At 41.9% G+C, this 21,596-nt stretch overlaps 1 protein-coding gene across 1 annotated transcript; it reads left to right on the top strand.

Moving 5' to 3' along the window:
* The first annotated feature begins 16,731 nt into the window (after nt 1-16,731).
* LOC142831883 (C-C motif chemokine 12-like) lies at nt 16,732-18,245 on the top strand. The gene is made up of 3 exons (XM_075942305.1): nt 16,732-16,859; nt 17,507-17,621; nt 18,021-18,245. The coding sequence occupies exons 1-3, from the start codon at nt 16,784-16,786 to the stop codon at nt 18,124-18,126; spliced, it is 297 nt and encodes a 98-aa protein (XP_075798420.1). The 5' UTR covers nt 16,732-16,783; the 3' UTR covers nt 18,127-18,245.
* The last annotated feature ends 3,351 nt before the right edge of the window (nt 18,246-21,596 follow it).

The raw sequence follows: 21,596 nt of genomic DNA, 5'->3' as shown, positions 1-21,596 counted from the left end.
TGGGTGTTCCTGTGCTTCCCCTGTGTTTCCTACACGGGTATGCAATCATTTAGAAATTAAGTCTTTGCAGTGTCTTTTGAGTCGGGTCTCAGTATTATTTCAGAAGCTGGTCTTAGAAATTTGACAAATCTTCAGAGGGCTCCAGACGAGTGATGGGAGTATAGTTCCTGTCACCATGGAAATAAACAGAAATCTATTGACCATGGAGGCTAGAAGGAACACAGGGCTTCTATGGACCACAGCCTCCAGAACTCAGCAAGTGAACAGCTCCCCCCTTCAGTTGTATATCACTGTAGAAACTTCAGAGATTGGGAGGGGATAAGAAATCATTTAAAATCCTCAAAGATCAGATGGAATTACTCGGGATCAGTTGACTCCAGGAACAATCTCTCAGTGATGGTCATTTGTACAGCACATCTTTGCCATGGATCCTGAAGTTGCGCATGGAAGGAGATGCTATCCACCTGCACTTGCCCTCGCTACATACCAGAATTTGCAGGAGCCTTGAGAGAGATAAATTGTACCGTATATTTGCCATTTTATATGGCATACAGCACAGTCCCAATTATTACACTGATCTAAAGATGCTACGGTTGACCTAATGGGATATCTTTATCTTTAAAAATAAAGAATAAAAATGAATTTGGGGGTTCTGGAAAGATGGCTCAGAGGGTAAGTGCACTGGATGCTCTTCCAGAGGACACAGGTTCAATTCCCAGCACCCACATGTCAGCTCATAACTGTCTGTAACTCCAGTTCCAGGGAATTCACTATCTTCACAGTCAAAACACTAATGCTCATGAAATAAAATTAAACTAAAAAAATGGATTTGGGAATCAAAATAATAAAACGCTTGTGTTACTTTCCTTGCCACTGTAACAAAATATCTGAGGGATTCAACTCCAAGCAAGGAATTTATTTGGCTCATGGTGCCATGTCTATCACGGCAGGGAAGGCAAGAGAGAGCAGCTACCTGGCAGTGAGAATGTGTGGCAAGTTCCACCCATATCAACTGAACCAGGAAGCCCAAAACACTTACCAGAAGCAGACACAGGTGTAATGTTCCCCCCTCAGTGACCCACTGCTACCCCAAAGAGCCCTTGTTGCAAAAGTTCCACAAACCCTCAAAACAATGCTACCTGCTGGTGTTCAAACACATAAGCCTATGAGGTAAGCTTCACATTCAAAACACAGCAAAAGCACAGTATTAAATGACATTATATATAATATGAAGCTTGAGTAGCAAATTCATATTTCACAATGTCTGAAAGACACTACCTGGAGGATAAGTTTGCTTGTTTTGTTTTTCCTTAGACAGGATCTCATGCTGTCCTGGAGCTTGCTATGTAGCTGAGGATAACCTTGAACTTAGGATCTTCCTGAATCTACTCCACAAGTGTTGGGATTACACTAAGACCACATGCCTGGTTTATGTAGAAATGGGCATAGAAACCAGAGCCCTATGCATTCTAATCAATCACCATGTTACATTTCCAACCCTCTTAAGTTTGTGATTTTCATAAATAATTAAATAAAATATCACCCTAAGTACCAATTAACACCTGTGCCCACTGAGAGCTTCATCGTCATTTCCATTTCACTAAGCTAATGTGGATAACTTGATATCATAATAATTAGCATAATAGCCTGGCATTTAGATAAAAGCCAATTGCAAGATTATGGGATTGTTACAGGTTCATTTTTTTTTTGTCTCTACAAAAACGACAAAAGTATGTTTTATTTAGAATGCTACAGAGGGCACTAAATGTTATCAAGCTATTTAGATGCACACTCTGACTCACATTAGAATTTAACAAAATTATGTGAGTGGGCCTTTGACCATGAAGGCTTAGCTGTTGTTCAGCCCGAGAATGTCACACAGTGTATGTCTGAACTTTCCCGAACAATGCTCAGGAACCCGAGCTGACATGCTGACATGGAACAACAGGGCACCATGAGGGGTAGTCTCTAGCAGTTCCAGCTCTCACTCTGCGCATTTGGCAGGACTGGGTTTCCATGTAATCGTGAAAACAGACAAGAACTCATTGCTTACTTCAGTCAGTAAAACGCAGTTAAACTAACATATGCCACTCTAAGCAGGGGCCACTGAGCTGAGATAAATATTTCTATGTCTTTCACATGCCATGGACTCTAGGGATATTCACTTATGAGGAACCTCAGTCAGAGTCAGTACCACGTCAATCATACTACACCCTTCTTCCACTCTAGGCAGAGCCTGGATAGGACAACCAGAGACCTGGGGACTCTTTTACATTAAATCTTTGGTTCTCTTCCTCATCTACCTTGTGATGGCTATTCTTGGTTGTCAACTTGACTACATATAGAATTATGTAAAACACAAATAGTTGGGCAAATCTGTGGAGGATTTCTCCCTTAATTTGAAGTGGGAAGGACCACTTCTAATCTGATCTTTGAATGGGAGGAGTCACCCTTAATCTGACCCACACCATCTGCTGGCAGCCTATACAAAGGACATGGAAGAAGGAAGCCAGCTGTCTCTTTACCTGCTTTCCCCCCCCCCCCTCTCTCTCTCTCACACACACACACAAAGTCCATGCCTTCATTGTCATTAGAGCCTACTTCTTCAGGCTTCCAAAATATACTGAAGACTAGTTGAGATATAAATCTTGTGGAAATTACTGGATTCTTGGACCTTCCACTGATAGATGGCCATTGCTGGACTAGCTGGACCACAGACTGTAAGTCATTCTAATAAATTCACTAGATAGATAGATAGATAGATAGATAGATAGATAGATAGATAGATAGATAGATGATACATAGATGATTGATAGATAGATATAGAGATATCCATTCTATACATTCTGTTCTGCTAGAGAACCCTGATTAACACATGCTCCATCAGTAAAGTTTAAATAATAACATGCATTTAGGAAGCAAGGCACTTGAACGGATAAACTCCTTTTCACCCCTAGTTGGATCCATGTCTCAGACTATATAGTCTCTTTGTCATCAAAGATGAGTGGGATGTGTTACCTGGATTCCACACTGTCAAACCACTCAGGAATCCAGATGCATGACAAATACCCAAGTTCCAATAACCTTCATGAGCTATTCAGAGGATGTCATGCTCATCCTACAACACATGTAAAGACCCAGAAACAACTAGGTATTCATAGCCACCCAGACAACAACTACTCATAATAAAACAACCCTGTACACCTCTTATACTCAAGCCTTATCCCAAACATCATTCAGGGATACACCCAGCTGACTCTACAGAGTAATCAATAATGCGACATTACCATATGTGTGCAATCTTGCGGTCTCAGAGTCTCCTGGGTACCCCACTGTAGTCTTCTCCCTGGTTCTTGCCCTTTAACTGTAAACATGTAGTAGCTCTTTTTCCAGTATGCCTACTTGGTTATCATGGTGCAGCTAGGCAAGCCATTGCAAGTCATCAGAGACTTCCTTCTACTGGGCAAGATCAGTATTGATTATGGCTGGGGATATAAGGATTGGGGGTTCCCTAGGCCCAGTAGAATCTGTTATTGTCTCTTTTCTTAAAACATGTCAATAAGACATGTCAAGCAAGCTTCCTTGAAGTGGTTTATTTTCCAATGGAGCCCAGGATTGCTTGTCCTTATTCCATGAAGTGTTCCAGGAGAACAAAGGCTTTACTAGGAACAAAGGAACAAATCAGAAGACACAATACCCAACTGGGAATAGTGATTCATCCCTGAGTCTGGGTTTGAGTTTTTACTAAATTGTTTTTAATAATTTTGAGGAAATTGTTTTCCTATTGGTTGCGTCAATCTATTAGCCAATGAAACTTTGAACTAGCTTAATGGCTCCCAATGGTCTTGAGTAAAAGTCACCCAGTCACACAGAGAACTTAAAAATCAGAAAATTCAGGACAACAGCTCTACAAACTGTCTCTATATTTAGTATAGCTAACTAACCCCTCCAGGTAATACTTGGCCAGGGCATCCTCATGTTACAAGCAGGTCTGGATGCCAGTGCACTATAAACTTCCTGGGCACCTTATCGCTTCCTGGCTGCTTCTTCTTCTCTAATTGGTGTTGCATGACGGCTGTTGTTTTGACATGGTCACACACTTGTCGTGGGTTGTACAGCCTATCGTAAATCGTTTCAGCTTCCTAATTCTTTCATTTGTAAAGGTGAAGAGTTGGGTAAGGATAAATGCCTCCTTCAACTCATTCTGAAACACTGTGACCATTGAGGATGGGAAAGAGCCCCAAAACAAAGCAGAAAACCTGATTTCCAGGAGAACCAAGTTAGAATCTGTCTCAGTTCCAGTGTGTGCCCTTCCCCTGCCCTCTTTTTCCAGATAGCTGTTTCTGATTGCAGTTTGAGATCCCTTTCATTAGCCACAAGACCACAGGGAAGATTAGCAATTTTCCTTAGAAAATTGCTCATTGGGAAGCCACTCAAAAGAAAGGAAAGAGGAGCAACATAAATAGTCCCCTGGACAGAACAGCACCTCATCTTGCGTGGATTAAGTTTCATTTCAACTTCTTGCATGGAATTCCTTGAATTACGTTTAAAAATAAAGCAAGAGGGGGAAGTTGCATAATCAAGGGGACTCAAAGACTGACATAGACAAAATCCGCACAGAACTAGAATCCTGGTGCCCTTTGATGTCCATCGACATTGGAGACGACTCCCATTCCTTATAAGACCCCAAGCTGTCCTGCCTCTGGGTCATGGTAGCAATCCAAGACCTCTTTTGTTTGTGTCCAGAAGATATTTTGTCATTACTCAACTGCGGTGTTGGCTTGGGCTCACTCTTCCAACACATCTATGTATAGTGACCTTACCAGATTAGGGCTTACAGCTAGTGAACTCACTGTACATTATCCATTCTTCAAAACAAGTTTTGACATCAGATAATCTAACAGTCACAGTGGGTTTCGTTTCTATGCAAGATTAAAATATTAAATATAAAGAAGTTATATGCCTTCTGACATAGATAATAGTTTTATTATCTGTCATATCCTGTTAGAAATGAAGACATTCTAAAACAGCACACTAGCAGATGATTCAAACATTAGATCCCTAGAAATAGGAAAATTTCCAGGTATCTCATGCCAGGGAATGGAAAGGCTGAGGTCCATGGTTCAGCCAGAAGGGGTGCTTGCTTTCTGAAAATAAAAAAAAAAGTTTATGACATGTCAGACTGTCTACAGAGAAGGCCAGAGCTGACACAGAATGACAGGTATATCCACACATTGGACTGTCTCTCTATGCATGCTTCTATTTACACCTAAGCCCCATATTAAAACCCAAAAGATGGGTTTGGCTAGAGCCCTTTCCAATGACTGAATTGCTCAGTGAATAAATCTCCTTTTTCTGCTTGTCATTATTAATTGTGCTGTTAAGTGGACTACAGAAGATGTGTACCTAAACCTGGCTTATTAGGGAACTGCCAAGGCCCAGGCTCTGACCCTAACTTCAATAACAATTTTAATCTATTTTCCTAGTAACCAAATCAGACTTTGAGCCCCGTGCTATCCTGTTTCTCTGACAAAAAAAAAAAAAAAAAAGAAAAGAAAAGAAAAAAAAAACCACTGTTCTGCAAATACCCAGGGTCTTACATTAACCTGGGCCTTTAGTCATAGATGAAGCAAGTTAAGAAGAACTTGAAAACTATTCACTCCAACCGTGGCAACCACACCATTGTTGGCACCAGTACCATTGTCTGATGCTATGATGCTATGCTCACAACAGATCTGCATATGTCTGTCAATCACAGCATCTTTTCATTTACTCAAGTTAAGACTTCATTGTTGTTTGTTCATTTTTCTGCGGCACTTTCTGGTCATCCACTCTCAAACTCTAAAGCTCACACATAATTGAGGACTCCCTGTCAATCAATCACCAAACTTGCCAAAATTCTATCCTTTATAGCAGAGTTGGGATAACTTACTTCCTCATAGTCACAATGGGGAAAGTTATTGGCTGAATCATCACTAATCTCAAGTTACTTAACAGTGACTCCTTTTTCATCTCACCAGCTCTTTTTGTTTTCCTCCAGCTACAGTTTCCATACCCATTAGTGTTGCCCGCTTATGGCAGCTCAGAGCAGGGACAGAGAGTTCATTTCTAAGTGAAAAACATACACAAACCTGACCTGTAAGGCAACACACCTCCACAGAGACAGACACACAGGACACCCCTGGCATTCCCACAAACCAGAAAGCAGTCTCCCATGACACACCAAATTCCCCTCCTGCAGAGGAATTACTGATCATACTCCTGTCCTAAAGGCTGTAGAGATGCATTAGTAGTTAAGAGCAAAGACAGTAGTATAGAATATATTTAGTGTAATATAGGATCTGAATTCAGTGCCCAGTACTCATTTTAGGTTTAGGAGCTCCAACACCCTCTTCTGGTCTCCCCTGGCACCTGCACACATGTATGCACACACACTCATAAACATAACTAAAATAAATAAATAAGTAAATGACAAATAATTCAGCATTTTAAAGGAGATAAATAAAACCTATGCAAAATGATCTGTGCTATTCCTGCCTCTATCAAAGTGTAACTGATATATGGAGAGGTACATGTATTTTAAAGGGATGATTTTATGCATTTCACATGCATTAGCAACCAGCTCACCATCACTCAGGTCAAAACATAATTATAAACAATCCTTTTGATAAAGCTGCTGCAGCCTCATCATTACTGCCTCTATTTAATTGGAGAGCTAGGAGATTAATACATCAAAAGGCAGAATGTTCCAGGCTCCCTTCTATCAGTACCCACAACAGAAACCACCATTCTGACCTCTATTATCATAGGTTAACTTCACCTTTTAACAAGATAAAAGTCTTCTTCTTCGCAGCTGCCCAACGTTTGTAAGACTAATTGACTCATATTTTAGTGAGGAAGCAAGCTTTACAACAATGTAATCATGCGAATAGGAGGTTTTACAATACCCACACATTTGATTTATTAATCCCTTAGCTGCGGAATTAAATGGAGACATGAATGATAATGTTGTATCAGCTTTGTCACATGTACTATTTATAACTGTAAAAAATGGAAATCGAATAATTCATGACTATGGAAAAATGAATAAATTAGTTGTAGCATGCCCATGTATATAAGCTTTATGGGGTATTTAAGTCCAAGATTATTGGAGCATACTTAATGACTTGTCAGAAGTATCAGCCTGTCAACTGAGAAGGCACTATGAGAACTCGGGTCAGAAATTATTCAAAAGTCAAGAACTGTGGCAGGGAAATTTTGTAAAATGAACTTCACTGGTGTTGAAAAATCCTGTTTGGTGAAAGGCGTTGTTAGAAGGAAACTCCACAGACTGGAAGAAGGTATCTGCGATGACCAGTCTCCTTTCAAACAGAAATTTTATCCAAATCCGACAAAGAATTCTTAAGGCCATCAGGAAAAAAAAAAGCCAATCACATATTAAAGATGACTAAAGCTTTGAACAGACACGCCACCAAAGACCATGCAGGGAAAGAAAACAACACAGGAAATCATTTCCTGTGACTTCTTCCTTCCCTACTTGGACATGGAAAGAAGTCAGAGGGTTCGCTCTTGCTAGACAGGAAGAATACAGCTGACTCAACTGAAGACAGGCAATGCTTAGATCTGCCAGAGTTCTTCAAGGCAGAAGGTGGACAGAGAACCACAGATTGCCAGGAGCAGGAGTCCTGGGGACACAACCACCTGTTGGAGAGATTAAACTTCAGCTGGAAAACGGCTGGGTCTTGAAAATGTAACAGTACACCCCACAGGGTGAGAAGGGGATTCCCAACCCTTGCATAAATTTTATTTCTAGAAGCTTTACCAGGCTTATAGGAAGGAATTCACACAAAGATTCTCTCATGCTTCTACTAAGGACAGTGGAATATATTTTTGAAATATATTCAGAAGAAGTGCTGTCATCCTACAAAAAAAAAAAACAGTGCTAGAAGATTCTACACACATTGACACACTGCTGGGGAATAAAGCCACCATCAGGCTTGCTCAGCTGTGAACGTTGAAGCCGTAATAACAACAGGCCTAACAAGATGTCCCCACAGGCGCAGCAGTGGCATGAACATCATGGGAGCAACCAACCTCTTTCTGATTGGGAAGAACTCATTTCTAAGTGGACATATAATTAAACCAACCCCTAAAGATCCATCACTGTAGCCATAGATAAACACACTTCTGAACCCTGGAGAAGCTTCTCCTTGTGGCAGATGATGGCTGACACAAAAACTCAGAAATGGTCAATGTGTACAGAAGAAGACTGTGGGACGCTCAGCCATAAATTTGACATCTACATCATGCCCCAAATTCCCAAGGTTCAGTGATCCTTGTAGAAGAGGAGCTAGAAAAATGGTAACAGCCCAAGGCAGTGGATGACAACAGAGATATAAGAGGGAATTGGTACATATCTGCTAGCATTGGTAGTGATAGCACATACAAGACCAAGTTGATCTGGAAGTTCTACCTCCAGCTGAGGCGCAACTGAGGGCTGCCAGGAGTGGGAGAGTCAGATTTCTTTGGGGATGCAGCCCGTGAGAGACTACTCATGTTCCTCTAGCGGACCCTATACCCATTCTTATACTCATAGCACTAAATGGTCTCTATAGGTTCAAAAAGAAGGAGGAGGAGGAGCAGGAGGAGGAGGAGGAGGAGGAGGAGGAAGAGGAGGAGGGGAGGAGGAGGAGGAGGAGGAGGAGGAGGAGGAGGAGGAGGAGGAGGAGAAACATGAAATTGGGAGGGGATCATGTTGTTGAGACAGGAGACTGGGAGAAAGGTCATGGGGGATAGAGTTCATTAAAACACATCATATATATGCATAAAATTCTCAATCAACATAAAATATTTAAAAACATGCTCAGAGTTTGGTGTTTTCTACTAGTCCCAAAGGAAAGTTGCTTTTCCAGAACCTAATCTATACAGGGAATGGGAAACACCCAGGCAGAGGATCATCAGGCCTCCCTGAAGTAGAAAGGGCAAGTGCTGAGGGCCTGGTTTGAGAGCAGTTGGTGACTGAGACCTAATCATACCTTGCTACCACACCTACAGGGATTCTCTCCAGAACACCAGAGAGGTTACTGCTGAAAGAACAGCTATATCCAGGTAGCCATGCAAAAAAGACTTTCCAGAGAAACCCTGTCTCATTTTTACATAATTGAAACCCTAAAGACTGACTTACCTCAGTTTCCGTGTACTTAGCCCAGTACACTGTCCCTGATTTTGACAAAGTGTCACAAATATATAAAAATGCAAGAAATACACAGATTTGGGAGGGAGGAAGTAAACCAGGGACCTCAATAAAAACATATCAGAAAATCTGTATTCGTTGCACTGAGAACTAAAAATAATTATGGGTAACAATGTAAGGGCTAAAGTTGCAAAAAAAAAAAAACAAAACAAGAAAATGTCAGCAGGGATGGGGAGACACTAATAAAGAACCAGAAAGATGGTCTAAGGATCAAAGCGCCCTGACAGAAAATAACGACGTCATCCAGGGGCTCTCCAGCAGAGCAGGCAGAGCCAAGGAAGCAATCAGTAAGCAGAGGGATGGGCCCATGGAAGGTTCTAGAACTGAGATTCAGAGAGGAAATAAAATGGGATATCCCAGAACTCTGAAAGACAAATGCTGAAAGCGCATATGCAAAGTGAGGCTATCAAAGGGAAGGAAGGAAAAAGGAGAAGGAAAACATGTGAAGCATGAGCAGCTGAGAATTTTCCAGAACTAATGAAAGAGGCCAAGCATATGCCAGATGAAGACTTCGGTTCACCCTCCACAATACCTCACAGATCCAGGAGGACAATCAGCGGGGCTAGGTGACCTGCACAGTGTCACTACTCATCCGGGTTTAATGTGATTCTAAATGACATTTATGGAAAGTTCTATTAAGTAAGAACTGAAAACAAAATACACATTCTTTTCAACATGAGTGCAAACATCTACAAAATGACCTATGTTTGGTAAGTGTAAAAGAATTGAAACTGCATAACACATGCTTCTCAGCCATGATAGAATTAAATTAAAGGGCAATAAAAGAAAGATGGAAACTCTCCAAATACTTGGAGATAAAACTTCATAGTTCTAAATAATGCATCAACTCAGCAAAAAAATCTCAGGAGAAAGTCGAACATATTTTGTACAAAATAGAACTAAAACACAAAGTAGCAAAATTTGTTGGATGGAGCAAAATCATTAGAAGGAAATGTAAATATTGAAAGAAAGTAGAAAATAAGACGCATCTAAAATGAACAACTTAATTTTCCACCTAATGAAAACAGAAATAGAAAAGTAAATAGAGATCCCAAGGAAGCAAGGGAAAACAAGAGCAGAGAATAGAAAAATCAATAAAACCAAAATCTGATCCTTAAAAGGAACAACAACAACAAAAATCAACAAATCTACGGCTAGGACAACCACAAGAAATTAAAGGTACAAGTTATTACTCTCCAAAACACAAGGAGGGCCATCACCACCACTCTTCTGTACACTATAGACAATAAAGACATGGTATAAGGAACTCTTCACCCAAATTTTGAAGCTTAGTGAAAAAGTCAGTTTCTTAAAATACACGCTACCAACGCTCACAAAAGAAAAAAAAAAAGCCGGGCGGTGGTGGTACACGCCTTTAATCCCAGCACTCGGGAGGCAGAGGCAGGTGGATCTCTGTGAGTTCGAGGTCAGCCTGGACTACAAGAGCTAGTTCCAGGACAGGCTCCAAAAGCTACAGAGAAACCCTGACTCGAAAAATAAAAAAAAAAAAGAAAAGAAAAGAAAAAAGAAAAGAGATAAGCAGGCATCCCCATATCAGTCAGAGTTGTGTAAATAGCAGTTCTCCACCCCAGAAAGAACCAAGATCTCTCAAATGGGTGGTGCCTAGTGAGTTCGAAAGGATATTTAATTAACATATAATTGCTCAACACCTTGTTCCAAGATACAAAAGTAGAGAGAACATTTGCAAATCCACTGTCTGAGGCCAGGGAGATCTGAATGGACAGCTGTTCAGGGCTTGCAGGCAGGAAGACTCTATGCTGCCGCTTGTCTATTCTTCCCAACCTAACATAAGCCGGGTGACGAATCACAGCAGAAGAAAAGCAAGGGCCAGCAGGAGAGCACACGAGACCCATGAGCATAAATGCAGACTGCCTCAGCGAAGTGTCAGAAGGCGGAACCCAATAACATATTTAAAAGTTAAATGCCACAACGAAGTCTAATTTATTCCATGGAGGAAAGGCTAGGGAGACAGGTGAGTGGACATGTGCCGCTGCCCAAGCTTGAGGAAGAGAGATGGGGTCCCCAGCACCCACGTAAGAAGGTGGGCTTGAGGCTCTGGGTCCTCAACTCCAGAACTTCAGGAAGAGAACAAAGACGGGTGGATCCTGGATCCTTGGTGGCCAGCTGAAGTGGAGGACTCCAGGTTCAGTGAAGAGACCTTATCTCAGAACACAAGGTGGAGAAGTAATGAAGTCAATTTTCAACCTTCACACTTCCTTGCTCAAGTGAGTACACTCAGACATGCATGTACCTCACACACGCATCACACATATGCGCACAAGCTCAATCTTTTTTAAAAACTTAAAAATGATGGTGGCAATCTATCACATCAATCAGCTGAAGGACAAAAATAATCACACAATGCTATCAACAGACACTGAAAAGCTTTTAGCAAAAGTACACACAAAAGCACATATCCATTTGGGGTTGTGCAACCAAAGTACTTCTCAACACACTGGGGACAAGGGGGAGCTTCTCAACCTAGTATACATCCACAAAGACCTGCAGCGGACTCCACACTCACTGCTGGTAAGTTTCTCTTCGGTTGGAGACTTGCAGAGCAGGGACACTCCCTCTCTCTGCCTCAATGTCGCAGCATTGGAAGTCCTGGCTGACTCATTAACACAGACAAGAAAACAAAAAGAGTACAGACAGGAAGAAAGAAATTCAGCTGCGTTCAAGAAAAACATGACTGCCTTTTAGAGAAAATTACAAAGAATCAACAACAGGTATAAAAGAACACTCTTACAATTCATTTGTGATCATAGAAAGGTTACAGAATATGAGGCTATGGTGTAAGATTTAATAGCCTTCCATTATATCAGTAATGGAAAGGAAATTAATGACACCATATCATTTACAATACCACTAAAATTATGTCCATAGTACTTATCCATAGGAGAGACATATGATATACATGAGAAAAGCTACACACCTCTGTGAAAGGAGAAAAAACTCAGCCGATGGTGAGATCTCTGTGTTCACAGGGGGAGACTCAACACTATCAGCCTCAAAGCTTTCCCCCAGATGACCTTTTCATACAACACAATTTCAATCAAAATCCCATCTAGTTCTCTGATGGATATTGACAAACCGGTTCTAAAGTTTACACAGAGAGGCAAAATACCCAGACCAGTTAGCACAGTGATGAAGAAGAAAGGCAGAGGACTCACATTACTGGACTTCGAGACTTCTCACACAGCCACAGTCATCAAGATGTCGTGGGACTGATGACATGGAAGAAAATAAATCAATGGGACAGAAACAGATCCACCCAAACTACCTTTGAAGATCAACAGAGGCAATTTAAAGGAAAAATTTCAGCAAATATATCTCTAACGCCTGGGCGGACACACAATAAGAAAGTGGGTCTAGACGTAGACCTCGTGCTTCACAGAGAAATTAATGTGAAATGACTCAGAGAAGTAAGCCCTTCTACAACTTACAATTCAAACTGTCAGCACTTTGTGAACTCCATAGGTTTTAGAAGACAGAGAACGCCCGGAACTGCGAGAAGATACTGGTGGTAGGGATGGGGCAGTATGATTGAAAGGGGGAGAAGGGCAGGTGGATTTGACCAAAACAAATTATATGCATGTATGCAATTCTTAATCGGCAGAGAGATAACTTCTAGAAGATAGGATGGGAGAAAATAAGTGACTTGGATTTGATGTGAACTTTATAGATACAGCATCAAACACACACACATGTAAAATAACTGATAGATTAGATTTCATGAAAACCAAAACTTCCACTCTGTAGAAGATGCTGTTGAGCAAGTGATCAGGCACAGATTAGAGGAAATTATTTGCAGAACACAAATCTGAAAAAAGACTCATATGCAAAATATGTCAAGAATTCTTCTTAAAAGTCACTGCAGAAAGGTTAGAATTGGACAATAAAAACAATAGTGTGCAAGACCCAAAGGCAGCACACATACATCGCCTAGCCTTCTTTACAGTACTAGTGAGTGGTTTGGAGGGGGAATTTTGAAAACAATTACATTCACAATAGCCTCAAAAAAAAGGAGAGAAAACTAAGAATGAAGCAAGAAGGCATAATGACTGTACAATGAAGTTAGGAAACACTGCTAAAATAAAATAAAGAGGATGCAAGGGAAGGAAAGCTTACTCATAGATTCATTTAAGATGTAAATACTTACTAAAGCAACCTACAGACTCAAATCCCTGTCCAGATCCTCGTGTCATGTTTAGTAGAAACAGAGGTGTACATCCTAAAATTCACTTAGAATATCAATGAACCCTAAAAAGTCCCTATAATCTTGAATTCCAAAATCTGCTACTAATTCACAGTAATCAAAACAGTGTGGTGTTGACAGAACAATAGCCACCGACTAGTGAAACAGAACAGAGATCCATACGGGCCAATAAGTTTTAAGAAGACTGTCAAGAGAATTCGATTGCTTTCCCAGGATATGATTCTGGGAAAACTGGATATTCTCATGCAGAAGAATGAACTTGGGTCCTTTCCAAGCACCACATTGAAAACTTAACTCACAATGTATCAAAGACCTAGTTTGAGATCAAAAACAATAAACCTCTGAGAAGATAGCATGGTGACGATGCCGGCATTAAGAGTGACTTTCCGTGCGTGGTTCCCAACTCACAGGTGGAAAAACAAACACCGAAACAACGCTGCATAACTTAGACTTTGTGGTAACTAAAAAGTTTTAAAGGATAGCATCTGCAAAATGAAAGGGCAGTCCAGAGAAAGGGAAGAAGTACTTGCAATCATAATGAATTCGTATCCAGAACAGAGAACATCCGCAGCTCAACAACGAAAATTAATGACTTGACTCAAACATGGGCAAAACATTCCTCCAAAGAGAGCATGCACACAGCTGATAAGTCCATGAAAACATGTCCATCGCCAGTAAACATTGGAGCACTCAAAACAAACGTTGCGGTGAGTGACTACTTCCCATCTACTAAGATGTCTACTAGAGAAGACTGTAAAAGGGTCTCGAGGACGTGGCGGGAATGGAGCTTTGTGTGTGGCTGCTGAGCGTGTCAAATAGGAAAGCTCTGTGGGACGAGTTCCTAAAATAAACAAAGACATGATTACCGTAGCGTTCAGCAATTCCACTTCTGGATAGTTACTCAAATCTAAAGTGGGTATTGATTGGTGAGACACTTGCCAACCCACGCAAATCAAAAGGTTATTTGCAACGACAGCACGGAAAACTAGCTCGATGTTCATAGATGGATAAGCACACTGACAAGTCTAGTGTGGAATCTCACAAGGCCTGGAAGAAAGAGAGAAGCTGTGGTATGCGCCAACAACATAGAAGTCTCCTGAGCACATACTGCTAAGTGGAATAAGGCAGTTGAAGAAGGTTTAAATGCATTGTGCATTTGCTTACATGAGGTGGAGAAGTTGAAATCACAGAAGGGAACAGTGTCAGTGGATACTGTTGTGGGGGATGACACAATGGGTGAGATCTGGTGGCTCTGCAGGGTCAGGGAGCAGGTGGGGATGGGGCTGGTTTATTAAACATAGAATGTTCATCACAAAATAGAAAGAGTCATGGAGACTGATTGCAAATTCATGTAAACTATACACTTTATAGTTAAGAATAATAAATATGAATACATATATGTTCATGAAAAATAGTAATTGATTTTTAAAAAGTAGAGAGTGAGCTATTAAACTAGAAAGTGCATAGAGGAACTTTACATGCCATATTGCTTAGTGAGAGGAGCCAGCCTGGAAGTGCTGTAATTTAAGACTCAATGGTGGTGATGCCGGAGTGGTAAGAGACAGGTGAGGTCAGCAATTTGCAACCTGGTTTCCCTCCACATCTTCCTATGACCTCCCACCCACTGTGTGTCATGACGGGCTTTGGAAAGTCGTTAGCAAACAGACCCAAACTTCCAGAATCTTCATGAACTCATGGGCTTCTCCAAATGATTTCACCAACTTCAGGATCAACTCCACTGCAGATTTCCCTCCCTTGCAGGATCCCCCCAGTGGAGAGATACCCCCACTAAAGATCTCTTCCCTGTAAGATCAACCCCCTCCTGCCACACGATCTCACCCACTGAATTATATCATCCATTGCAGGATTCCCACAGTGCAGGATCTCGTGTTCACTGAAAGGTTCCACACACCATAGAATCCTTCCACTACAGGATCTACCTCACTGCAGGATCCCACCCACTGTGGAATTTCATGCTCACTACAAGATCTTTTCCACTGTAAGGGTCCACATGCTGCAGAAGCAACTGCAACCAAGCCACTTCAGGGTCTCACCTACTACACAGTCTTCCTTCACTGCAGAATCCCTCACTGAAAGATCCTACACACCATAGGAACCCCCCACTGTGGGGTCTACTCATTGTAGGGTCACACCCACTATAACATTGCCCCTCCATTGCAGGATCCCACCCACTCAAAATCCTACCAACTACAGACTGAGTATCTCTAGGACTTTGAGACTTTCAGACATTGAGCCAAGCATACTTGATGTAATTCTATTAACCCAGATGTTTGGAAGATGAAGACAGTTGATCCCAAATCCAAGGCCAGCCTGTTTTACACAATTAGTTCAAGACTTGTTGGGCAACTAAGTTAACCCTATCTCAAAAGAGAAAGAAAGAAAGAAAGAAAGAAAGAAAGAAAGAAAGAAAGAAAGAAAGAAAGGAAGGAAGGAAGGAAGGAAGGAAGGAAGGAGAGAGAGAAGAGAGAGAGAGAGAGAGAGAGAGAGAGAGAGAGAAAGAAAGAAAGAAAAAAAGAAAGAAAGAAAGAAAGAAAGAAAGAAAGAAAGAAAGAGGGAAGGAGGAAGGGAGGAGAAACAAAGGAACGAAGGAACAAAGAACGGAAAGGAGCACTGGTCAGATCATGTAGGTGTTCATAGTGGTAGAGTACATGCCTAGCACATGCAAGGCTAGGTCTAACATGTATAACATGTGGTAACAAAAGGAATGAAGAAAGAACTAGGAAAAGGTAGAAATTTGCAAACTCTGTATCCTGTCATTCCTCCAGGATTGTTTAGAGCCCAGCTGGGTTCTGAAGAGCCCATCTGCTTTAGGGTTGCAGTGCCTGGTGTAATAAAGGCCAAAGCCAAAGACTTAGCCTATCTCCAGCCACCTGCAGAACCCGGCCTCTCTTTACTCCTCTATGACTTCTAGTTCCTAATTTTTTTCTTTCATACAGATGTTTTTCCATTTCAAAGAAATGAGAAGCCCTTTGTCCCGTGACATCATTTCCTCCGTGTTGCTGGGCTCAGCTGTATACCTTTCCACCTCAGTTTCACAGTCAAAGCAGGCAGGAGACAGAAACCGCACAACTTCCTTCCGGAAGTGAGGAAATCACCCCAGGATCTGGTGCCTACTCAGCACAGCCTGGAGGATCTTACTTCTTCCTTCAGACGGATCCTAGCAAGTTCCCTGCTCCATATAAAAGACAGATGTGGCCTCCAGGGGAGCAGAGACGGTAGTGCTACCTCCTGAAGCCTCCAGCTTTCCTTCCAAAGCCTTTGACCTCAACATGAAGATCTCCACAGCGTTTCTGTGCCTGCTGCTCATAGCTGGCACCATCAGCCCACAGGTGTGGGCTGGGCCAGGTGAGGCTTTTCCTTTCCCAGTCTCTCAGCACATCTCAGGACTCCTGGCAGGTCTGCTGTTGGAGAGACGGGGAGTGCAGGAGAAATTAGAAAGAGCCATTGTGACTAGCCAGAGAGCCAGAACCAAGTATCCAGACTACGGAGGCCAGGCCCTGTGATGTCTCTGACCCCAGCTATGGGACAAGATGCCATAGGCAACCACTAAGGATACTGCCCTAGCCTTGTTTGGAGAGGTGGCCCAAAGTGGCCTTGTAGGTGAGAAGGCGATCTCAAGCAATAGAGGAGTGACAGGAATGATGGATTAAAGAAGAATTTTAAAGTCTTAGTCCAGAGTGGGTTCCAGAACACTAGGCATGTGTAGATAGTGGAGAAGCTTCTCAGCTTAAAAGTAGGTTGACTCTAACCCATCAGCAGCAAGGGGATGGACAGTAAGTTCTTACAACTAACTTTCCTGTGTCAGAAAATGATGAGGCTTTTTTTTTTCCATATACAGTCAATGGCCAGGGCTTATTCAGTAATATTCTGTGATTGGGCACTAGATATAGCACTCAGGAGCCGTGACTCGTAGGGACAACCCAGTCTTCTCTGTCCCTTGTGAGAGCACCTTGCAGTGTTTCCTAACTCTCTCTTTATAAAATTATTTTCAGATGCGGTGTACATCCCAGTCACATGCTGTTTTGAAAGGGCTAAGAAGATCCCCATGAATAGGCTGAAGAGCTACATCAGAATCACCAGCACCAAGTGTCCCTGGGAAGCTGTGATGTAAGTAGGCCACGCCCAGCATCACAGGCTAGTTTCCTATCTGAGGAGAAAGGGAGAGAGAAGTCTGGACTCATAGCCATGAGTCAAGCAAATAGAACATATTACTCACCTGGTCTTTTCCTCAGCTAGATAAACTAAGCCAATTGGAGAATCCATTAATATAAATCAGTTTGAAGAGATTATACCCAATTCATTTATCCAGAAAATTGGACGGATTGATCTAGCAGAGCAAGAACAGGGCTTCTTCCTGCATCTTCTTTCTTACACCATTATCAATCTTCTCTCCTGACTCTCCATCTATAGATGAGTAGAAGAGGTCTGAGGACCAATAGGCTATGAATGCCCTGAGCAGATTGCTGAGAGCACTCTGCCTAACCCCACCACACCCTCTCCCAACAGCTTCAGGACCATACTGGATAAGGAGATCTGTGCTGACCCCAAGGAGAAGTGGGTTGAGAAGGCCATAAAGAACTTGGATCAGAAGTCTCAATCTCGGAATCCTTGAACCTTCATGTCTGAGATCCCCGGGGAAATCTTCTGTACTCTCCCCTAACCTTTCCCCATGGGCAGTGTGATGGTAATTTATTATGATGTTTAAAAAGATATGCTTTTAAATATTTAAAACATAGACTTGTTTAAATAATATTTAATGATATTTAAGTTATGTTTTGGCAAAATAAACTGAATTTAATCTACATATTGTGTATTTACTTTTATATGAATGCAGTTAAATTATTGACAGCCTGTAAGTGTTCTCCCTTGCACCTGCCTGTAGGATTGTTTAATCCACACATGGTACATCAACATTATAAAAGGTTTTGTATTCTTAGGGAACTGGTGTTCCTTTGAATGGAGTGTGTGCTTTCTACTGCTGTGTTTAGTGTTATTTTATGGCTGTGGCATTTTAAAAGAAAAAATAGATATGTGTTTTTAAATACATTACTCCAATTTGGGGTCACGTTAATCTGAAGGTGAAACCCCAGAGCAAAAGGTAATAGAGTGTAGGATCACCCTGCAGGAATGTCTTGTGGCTAGGCTAGACTCAGCTAAGGTTCTAGAAGAATGTGGCAGGACATGCCAGTCCCCTCTAGTCCTCTGGCTCAAGCCCTCCCATCAGCTGCCCTCATTCATTAGCTTCTCTAAGCCTATTTTTTCTCACCACACCCAACTTTTCCCAGAGTCCCTTTATGACCTCATGCAACAGTCTAGAGACTTTTCTCTCAGATCTTTGCCATGTAATAAATTCTGAAGCCCAGAGCTGTCAGCATATTAAGACTGACAAAAAGCAGCAAGGAAAACTAGCCATCTATGTCCTACATCTACTGGGAATTTCCTATGAGGATGGCTCTCCGACATACCTGCTGTAGGCATGATAGCCCACAAGTGCACAGTGTCCTTCTGAGTTCCCCAGGAAAGAGGGGAGCATAGTGAGCCAGAGAAAGGAATCTAGCCAGCTGCATGCCCCAAAACTGGAGGAACTGGTGGTAAGCATTAGAAATAAAAGGTTGTAGCCATATTGCAGGGACTCTTGAACTGCAGGATGGGAAACCAGTACAAACTCAGTAAGTGGTCTCACAGTGTAAGGACAAGGACACACTGAGAGGCAGTAAAAAGAGGAGTTGTCAGGTCTGAGCACAGGATGCCATGAGGAAGGAAGGGCCTAGGAGCAGCCACTGTAATGGCACAGGAAGACCTCAACAGTCTAAGATGGGTGCCAGCAAGGGTGAAATCAGAAATAGCAAGGCCAAGAGAGCAATGCTGTGTGGAATGCTGTAGAAGGGAAACAAAGAACCCTAAAAATGAACTCATCCCTTATAGCCTCACACAGCAGGTGCGTAAGGGGCTGGCCGTTCTTAGACTCAGAATTAATTTAGTAGTGTTGTGGTCTGAATGTCTGTGCTGCTTCGAGATTCATACTGGAATATAGCCCTAGCTATTTGTGTTGAATGTGTATGCTCTTTGAAGAGAGTAAGGCTCCTCCCTTTACAAGTCAAAAGAGGAGGCCCAAACAACATAGCATGGCCACTAGTATTGTCACCTGGATACATCCAAGCACATCAGAGTCAGAATGGAAATATGTTGTGTGCCAACGGGGCAAGGCACACAGAACAACCACAATGATTCATCACTATACCTACAAACCACTCCGAGCATCAATCTATTCACAAGGGTAAAGATCCCAACACCAAAGTTTCCTCAAACTCAGCCCCAATACTTATAGGCTCCCTCACCATCCCACCCTACCTTAGAGACCAAGCTTCCAGCATGTATCCCCTGAAAAGAGCCATATACAAACCACAACATTCATTGTGGTGAGGTTCAAAGGGCGGGGGCCTTCAGCAGATGATGGAGTCAGGAAGTGTCTGCCTGCCTTCTTCATAAGTGACATCAATGTTAATAAGAGAGGTTTGGGGAATTGTTTTGCTTTCTCACTGTGGGAGAACACACAGAAGGTGTGCAGAGTCAATATAGACCAGACATCAACCTTGCTGGTACCTTGATCTTCAGCATCAACAAATCCAAAAACTGAGCAATCAATCTCCTCTTATAAGTCATTATGTCTAAGGTAATTATGTTTTAATAGTAGAACTAGACTGATATATTTGTTATGGCATGGTGAGAAATGTCCCTCCTCGGCTCAAGTGTTGAACAATTGTTCCCTAGCCAGTGGCATATTTGAGGGTGATGGTGCAACCTTTAGGGAAGGAATAAAAACTAGAGGTGAGTGAGATGGATTAGGTCATTGAGAGGTAATGACCCACCTTTTTTCCTGTCTGCTACTGAAGCGTATCCAGCCCCACATTCCTAAGACTATAGACCATGCTGTTCTGATCACAGTGCCATCCAAAATCCATGATGTACTGTGCTCTCTGGAACTGTGAGCCAAAATAAACCCATCCTCCTCGAGTGTTTCTGCCAGGTATCATAGGGAGGTTTCAGAATGGTCAGGAGAAAGAAAAATTAGTGTGTAAGATGCTTGGTCCACCATGAGAACCTGAGTTCAGATCCTCCAGCTCTTACATAAAGAACCAGCTAGGTAGCACCCATCTGTATCTCCATTCACAGGAAGAGAAACTAATAGAGGTAAACTTTGTCCTGACCCCTAACACCTGAGAATTCATGAGCATCCTTTTAAAGGGAAAGAATCCTCTCCTTAGTGTTCTTTCTCCTCCAGTCATGTATTTATGTGTGGCATATGTGTTTGTGCACGACTATGTGCAGCATAAACCTAAACCAGGCAAAAAATAAAAGAAAAACAAGAGCATAGACAAATAATAGAGAAAAATCAATGAGTCCAAAGTTGAGTCTTTGAAAAGACCTCATCTAGGACAGCCACATGAAATAACCAAAGGCACCAATTACTATTGTTAGAAATGCTAGAAGGGCTATCTCTACCACTGCCCTAGACAAGACAGGATCAGGGAGAATAATAGATTTATTAAGAACTCTTGGTTCAGAACTAGAAGGCATATAAAAAGCCATTCAGTTTCTTGAAATACATACTCTGCCAAAACTTGCATAGAGAAATGAGAATAATCAAGATATGTCTTTATCCATTACATAAATTGTGTAAATAATAGCCTTACAACGCTGAAAGCACAACATCTCCAAGCAGATTATACCAATGAATTCTATTGAGCACTGAAGCTGTAAATGATGCCCTTGCTTAACAACTGGTTCCAACGCTTAAAAGCAGAAGGAAAACTTGCAAATTTACTCTCCGAGGCCAGGAAGATCCACAAAGGCAGAGACATGCTGTGCTGAGGTTATAAGTAAAAAGAGTCAATTTTGTCATCTGTTTCCTCTTCCCGACCTATCAGAAGTCACATAATATAACACAGAAAAGTATGGGCTAGACATGCCCTCCTTGCCACTTAGTCCTGGTCATCACCAGGCTCATGGAAGGTAATCTGTCACAAAGAATGAAGTGCAGAAGTGATTGAGGAAGACATTACAATGTCAACCTCTAACCAC

Source organism: Microtus pennsylvanicus, chromosome 11 (assembly GCF_037038515.1).
Source record: "Microtus pennsylvanicus isolate mMicPen1 chromosome 11, mMicPen1.hap1, whole genome shotgun sequence".
Lineage (NCBI taxonomy): Eukaryota > Metazoa > Chordata > Mammalia > Rodentia > Cricetidae > Microtus > Microtus pennsylvanicus.
This window is presented reverse-complemented; position numbering and strand designations above follow the sequence as displayed.